This window comes from Poecilia formosa, unplaced genomic scaffold, assembly GCF_000485575.1.
Source record: "Poecilia formosa unplaced genomic scaffold, Poecilia_formosa-5.1.2 Scaffold28, whole genome shotgun sequence".
Taxonomy (NCBI): Eukaryota; Metazoa; Chordata; class Actinopteri; order Cyprinodontiformes; family Poeciliidae; genus Poecilia; species Poecilia formosa.
The window spans coordinates 1428714-1435618 of record NW_006799967.1 but is presented as its reverse complement, the minus strand read 5'-3'; the positions used below and the strand labels follow the sequence as shown (position 1 = coordinate 1435618).

General features: G+C 41.3%; 1 protein-coding gene across 2 annotated transcripts; it reads left to right on the top strand.

Annotated features, from left to right (window-relative positions):
- Positions 1–804: 804 nt before the first annotated feature.
- Positions 805–6562, top strand: LOC103135940 (neuropeptide FF receptor 2-like). 2 transcript variants are annotated; one of them, XM_016669811.1, is made up of 4 exons: positions 805–1770; positions 4119–4454; positions 5294–5393; positions 5491–6562. In XM_016669811.1, exons 2-4 carry the CDS (start codon positions 4127–4129, stop codon positions 6359–6361), a joined length of 1299 nt encoding a protein of 432 aa, XP_016525297.1. In that variant the 5' UTR covers positions 805–1770; positions 4119–4126; the 3' UTR covers positions 6362–6562. The 2 variants fall into 2 exon arrangements, with proteins under 2 accessions (XP_016525297.1, XP_007549031.2); XM_007548969.2 differs by lacking the exon at positions 805–1770 and having other exon boundaries at positions 2884–4454.
- The last annotated feature ends 343 nt before the right edge of the window (positions 6563–6905 follow it).

Here is a 6905-nt window from a genome sequence, read left to right as displayed (position 1 = left end):
TCCAAGTTTTTTAGAAAGTACAAAAAACAAAAAGACTAAGATGGGAAAAATATGTGTGAAAGGATATTCTTACTTTTAACCGAATTAAATATTTATTTCCTCAAAGCCAAATGTTCTGTGTTATGTAATGGCTATTTAAGTTATTGCTGCCAGTGACGATGAAGCAATCACCCTTACAACCAGCCTCATATATGCTCGAAAGCTTTGTGTTTTTCTGAAAAAAAAAAACATTTCTAAACATTGTATGACACTTAATCATAACATCAACCTTTTATACAGCCTTAGAAACAAGTTTCATCAGCTTGCATCACTGGCTGGATTTTCAGGACTGACAGCTGGAGCTGATGATTGCTATCATTTAGCAAACCATCGGGATGTAACCCTTAAAATGTCTGTCTGTCTCTATATGTCTCCACTTTTTGTCATGTTTCTCATTTTTAAGGAAAACGGTCACGTTAGCCAACATTCGTTAGTTTAAATGAAACGGCCCAATCAAATCCCTGTGATTAAACGCCATGTCACATTTCTAAACTTTTTCTTTAGTTTTCTTCTTTTTTTAAGTAGACCTGAAAAATCTGCTAAAAGTTGCAAACTTTCCAGATGTGTTTCTCCAATACTGAAGGTTGAAATGATCAAAAACTGAAGGAGCACTGGTTATTTGTTAAGGCTACGTCTCTCTTGTGGATTAAATAGCTTGTGAAAACTTTAATCACTACATAGCTATTTCTTTTGATATTACTATAAATTCACAACTTCTGCTAACGCTGCTATGACAACGTTTGTGTTTTTTCTTTTTCTAAACTGTTGGCGGTCCATCAAAATTTCCCCTTTTTCACAAAACAACACTTCATACAAATCTAGCTGTCAGTCTCCTCTCCACACTGCTCCTAGTGAATCAGCGCTGAAGGCCTTTTGACACGTTAATTAACCGTTCTATCTTTCATTGTAACATGAGGAGGCCTGTCATAAACACAACTCTGATCTGAATTTTCATCATCCCCACAAATGTCCTCCTGAGCTTGAAGCAGGCTGATCAGGTGTCGCCTCCTCAGCTCCTCATGCTTTACCTGGTTTCAACTATTTTCAAGTACAGTCTGTTTAATAAACCTCGTCTCTTGACAAAAGGGAGGGGAAAAAAGCTTGTGTTTTGTCAAAGCTTCCTCTTTGTGATTCAAGCTGCGTTCTCAGAACACAGTTGGGCGCCGTGTGTGATGGCATCAAAAGTCTGCACTGGCATTTCCAGAGATTGTCTTTTTGCATCCGTCTGTTCTGGTGGATGGATCAGCGCAGACTGAAGAGGGAAGGAATTGATCTGAATCCAAAAGCAAAAAAATAAAAAAAATAAAAAAATAACAAGTCATATTTCCCCATCACCCGTTTGCCTACTAACTCGATGCCAGAGACGCAGATGTCTGAGGCGGTCAGGACGGCCAGCCCTTCATCCGCTGCTGGCAGGAGTGTCTCTGAGTTGACATGAAGCGATGTGAAGATCTAATTCTCCCAGCCCTTACTTACACCACCCAACACGTCTCTTCCCCTCCTGCCCACCACGAACGCATCCCGTCTCCTCTCTGTCATTTATAAGTGCTACAGCAGTCTGTGTCAGGCAGGAGCGCTGAGCAGATGCACAGGATCTCACCAAGGGACGAAAGCGCTGCAGCTTTCCGGCTCTGAAAGAGGGAGATTCCTGTGAAATGGATCTAAACCATCTGTGAGAAGGAAAGAGAAAGAGAGAAAGGAGAAAAATAATAAAATACTGCTTCCTTTAAGGTAAGACTGTTGATTTAAAAAAAAAAAAAAAACTTTGTCTGCTGTAGTTTGTTTCAGAAACTTCAAAGATATTTATAGACAAAATGGACAGTACATTTTTTAGCCTCTTTGAATTAATTTAATTACATTTTTTTGGTGTTTTTTGGGGCTATTTTAGGAATGTGATTCATTGCTGGCAATGTTGTTGCTACATAAACAAATCAGACACATAATGTAAGACTGACGACCTTTATTTGTGCAGAATTTGAATCATACAGTAAGATCTGATTTAATTTCCCCCCCCCCGCCTTGACAGACTTCTTCTGTTTGTACCTTTGATCGCACGGAAATGTCTCAGCTGATCAAACACATTTTACCATCACGTGAACATAACCTGAAGAAACATGTGATGCAATTTTCAGATGATTTCATTGAAATGTATCCAAACCATCCAGAACAAATTGCTCCCTTCGTCTAATAGCTGCTAGTTGCAGCCTTGGCATCAACAACTATCATCAAGTGTTTACAGTAACTGGCAACAAACCTTTTGTTTTGCTGTGGGGGAGGGGGGGTTGTTTTGCCTGCTCTTCTTTGCATAATTGGTTCAGTTCAGTCTCATTGGAGAGTTTTTGACCTTTAACTGTCTGATCAACGTCTTGATGGTATTCAAGTCCACAATCTGGCTGCGTTTCCAATACAAATGGTCGCAAAACTTTGTCAAAATTCTACTAATGTTGAATTTTCTGGAATTGAATCATGCATCAGTCATTGAAAAATACGCCGCACCATCGTCCAAACTTTTTATTGAAAAGCTTCTTTTTTTTCTCTCGAAATTGCCATTATTAGCTACAGTATTTTGCTTGTAGTATGAAGCAAAATTTCTTTTTGTAATTCCAATTTGTGCAATGAAAACGCAGCTTCTAGCACGCCCACTCCAAAACCAACACCTCGTGTCTTTTGAGCAACTTGTTGCCGTGGATGGTATTGCTGTCTAGCCTGAGTGCTCGTGGACTTAAGGCCACAATTGTATGTGTTGACATTTTCCTTCAAGGTTTGATGGTTGAGAGCAGAACTTGTGGCTCCATCGTCCAGGTCCTGGAACGTTAAATAACAACATGTTCTACCATACGATGTCATTGTTTTACGCCGGATGTAATGGGATGTACGCCTTCAAAAAACAAAAAAAAGTGGAACATTTTGTCAAATGTGAGTCAGGCCTTTGGGGATTTTTGTTCAGAAGGCGGTTTTGCATTGGAAATGTACCACAGATGCCATTTTTGACTTTTTCTTCTTGTTATATTGCAAAGACTGACCGTGGCCAAGTGAGGTTTGCAGCACTGCTGTTTCATGTTTTCTCCACTTGTGGAAATGGCTTTTCACGTGGCTCACAGGAGAGTCTTAGAAATGACAGGCGGATGTCTGTAACTTTTTCTTGTCTCTTCTTGCTCTTCTTAACTGAGATCTGAGATTTTTTTTTTTTTAGCCAATGTCCTGTTGTCAGGCAGGTTACATTTTAACCATACTATTGAACATAAAAAAAAAGATCACTAATTAAAATTCTACGACTAATATATTCAGTGATAAAACATTCAAAGCCAAACCAACTTGCCATTTGTTCTGCTAATATGAACCAGCACAGTTCACTCAGGAAGTGATGCAGTCTTACCAAAAACCTGCCACTTCAGAGGCAGAGCTAAAAAGAAAAATAAATTAATGAAAAGTCCAGATACAGACGAATAAGATGATTACATTTTAGCCATCACCTCTTAAGAACATTGCAAAAGGGACAACATTGTAGTTTCTTCTTCAAAAGATTACATTCAGGCAAGAAATAATAACTGATTATGTTATAGATTGGGGGGCACACAGCTGAAATGTAGTTATTTTTGCACACAGCAACTCGAAAACAACGTTGCATAAAGAAATTGCGTTGCAATAAATGTCAGTAAGTCCAGAGGAGAGACAAAACAGGTTGTTAGATTAGGAGCAGAGAAGACGTTTTGTAAGGGCTGGTCTCTGTAGGATGGAGGACAGAGAGGCGAGACGAAAAGGTGAGGACTGATTGTCTTCTGTAATACCTGTAGATTTAGGTTTGCTTGTTGTCTGAAGTAAAATAAAAGAACTTAACACATACGAGTCAGTCAAAGGACGCAACGAAGCCGTTATTGAATTTTCAGGAGGCTTTCACAATTGATTCCACCTGCTAGTCTGCGGGATTGTTCTCTCACCATGAATGTCACTGTGCCCTGTCTTTCCTGGGTATGTTTTCATTCAGAAAACGTACATTAGACCAAAGACATAACAGACCATCCATCCGATGTGCAACACAGAACCACCTCCCCCAGTTTCTGTGTCTTTTCACACTCCAGGTACAGCAATGACTGAGAACCCAGCTTATAACACCACCTCGGAGGACCTGATCCTTTCTGGTGCTCCGGTGTTGCAGAACAAGCCTTGGCCTCAGCAGAACATCACTTATGTGGATTTCTACCTCCACAAACCCGGTGTGGCTGCGGTCTTCACCGTTTCCTACCTGCTCATCTTTGCGGTGTGCATGGTCGGCAACGGGGTGGTGTGCTTCATCGTGCTGCGCAGCAGGAACATGCGCACCGTCACCAATCTGTTTATCCTCAACCTGGCCATCAGCGACCTCCTGGTTGGGATCTTTTGCATGCCAACCACACTTCTGGACAACATTATTACAGGTAATCGAGTAATATTCAGCTTTGCTTGCGGGACTCTGCTCTGAAGCGATTTATAGTTCTTTCCAAAAGTCTTCTAACCCTTTTCACGGGGCATATGGGAAAGCAAATAGAGTTATTGTAGAGAAAAATGTGACAGAGGCCGCAAAACTCTCGAATGTTTAGAATGGCCTAGTCAAAGTGCAGACCTAAATCAAATTGAAAATTTGTGGGAAAGCTTGAAATCGGCTGTTTATGCGTTTAACTTGTTTTTAAATATTTAGCACAAAACTTCAGTGTCTAGATATGCAAAACTGTTAGAAATGGAGACGGACAGATCGACTCAAAATATTGATAATATCGATACCATATCAATATCAGGTTGATACTAGCACGGTAAGAGAGATACTTTAGTTTCAGATTCTCTTTTATAGTCCGATGTCATTGATTTTATTTTGATTTGCTCTTAAATCATAATTTTTTGCAATTTATTTAGGAAAAAAATGTGTTGAAATCATGTTGATATTGTTTCAAAGTACTTTGTAGACACCTAAGAACTTTGTCCAAATTGTATCGTAAGATTGAACAAAATAGTTCAAAGGAAAATCGACTAAAAACACCTAAAAGCCAGAAGTTTGACGATACATCAACCTTAAGTAAAAAGTATTTGTATCGGTATCAACATTTGCGATACCTGTCTCTGGATTTACTTTATTTATTCGGATCGATACCACAATATCAAATATCACACACCTCTAGCGAGAGATATCCCCAAAACGCTGGCAGCTAAATGAAACCATGAGCTAAATGTTAAAATGTATTTTTGAGGCACGTTACCATGACGGATGTTTCTGCTTCTGCAGGATGGCCTTTCGGTAGCATTGTGTGTAAACTGAGTGGGATGGTTCAAGGGATATCTGTGTCGGCATCTGTATTCACCCTTGTTGCCATCGCTGTTGACAGGTGCGGGTTTGTATTTCACCTCGACATGTGTGTTTGGGTCTGGAAAATTCTTGTCTAAGGCTTTTTATGGTTTTTTTTTTATGTCCTCTTTCATTAGGTTCCGCTGCATTGTCTACCCTTTCAAGCAGAAGCTGACCATCGCCACCTCAAAGCTAATCATCGTCATCATTTGGGTCCTGGCTGTGCTCATCATGTTTCCGTCGGGGGTCATGCTCCAGGTCACGAAGGAGCAGACGGTCCGGATAGTCCTCGGTCCCAACAGCGACACTCGTCCGTTCTACTGGTGCCGGGAGAACTGGCCCAGTCAGGAGATGAGGAAGGTCTACACCACGGTTCTCTTCACCAACATCTACCTCGCCCCGCTAACTCTGATTGTCATCATGTACGCTCGCATCGGCTTCACCCTCTTTAAGACCACCCTACCTCCAGCTAGGGGCAGTGGGAGCGCCCCGCTAGAGGGCAGTGGCAACAACAAACTGAGCGTGGACGGGCGTCAGACGATCACGCGGAAGAAGAAGCGGGTGATAATGATGCTCCTGGTCGTGGCTTTGCTTTTTATCGTATCCTGGCTGCCTCTCTGGACCCTCATGATGCTGAGCGACTACGCCAGCTTGACGGAGCACCAGTATCGCGTCATTAACATCTACATGTACCCTTTCGCTCACTGGCTGGCCTTCTTCAACAGCAGCATCAACCCCATCATCTACGGCTTCTTCAACGAGAACTTCCGGAAGGGCTTCCAGGCAGCTTTTAAGTTCCAGCTGTGCTCCGCCGACGTCCTGCGCCAAAGGACCCTCTCCCACCGGATCAGAGGGAATGCCGTGCTCCCGGTCCACCCGACGGTGCCAAGCGGACCGGCGTCCAGAGCCGGGTCGCTGTTTGTGGGCAACGGAACGTGTCAGGAAGGAAACGACGTCAGAGAGCAGGATCTGATCATGGAGGATTTGGAAAAAGTTTCACAGATTTAGACAGACTGACGTGGTGCATGGCCTGAGCATGTTTCGTAAAGATGTACAGCCTAAAAATCCATAAACCTGACTTAAGCTCCTTTCATGTCTGCTGTTAATGAATGTAACCCGACGTTACGTTAAATAAAGATTGCTTCAACTGTTATTGTGACACATTGTTCACATCTGACACGCATGAAAGAAATCCCAGAAATAATGGGTGCCATTTGCAAAGTTGCACTGTAAAAATTTAACAGTAAATATTTGACCTATTTAGCCTGTCCAAAAGTAAAAAATAGTGGGCGTACATGTTTCAAAGTCACATTTTCTCCATGCTTTTCCTACATTTATAAATGTCAAAGTTCCAAAAATAAATATTTAGCTTCCTAACTAAATTTATGTTTGCTAAAATAAATTGACTAAATAAAAAGTATTGGTGTCGGTATCAGGCTAAGTTGAACATTTAGCTTGTGAGTTGAATATTAAGTTTGTATCTGATATTTATAAATGTAGGAGCAACATGGTGAAAATGTCACTTTGAAAAATGAAAACCCACATTTCGTTC

What these genes read in the sequence shown, in the direction of transcription:
- LOC103135940 (XM_007548969.2), top strand. Translation starts at nt 4,067, where the DNA reads ATGTGCAACACAGAACCACCTCCCCCAGTTTCTGTGTCTTTTCACACT. An exon ending in TCTGGACAACATTATTACAG is followed by an intron (nt 4,455 to 5,293) that starts GTAATCGAGTAA and finishes CTGCTTCTGCAG; the next exon opens with GATGGCCTTTCGGTAGCATT. An exon ending in GTTGCCATCGCTGTTGACAG is followed by an intron (nt 5,394 to 5,490) that starts GTGCGGGTTTGT and finishes CTCTTTCATTAG; the next exon opens with GTTCCGCTGCATTGTCTACC.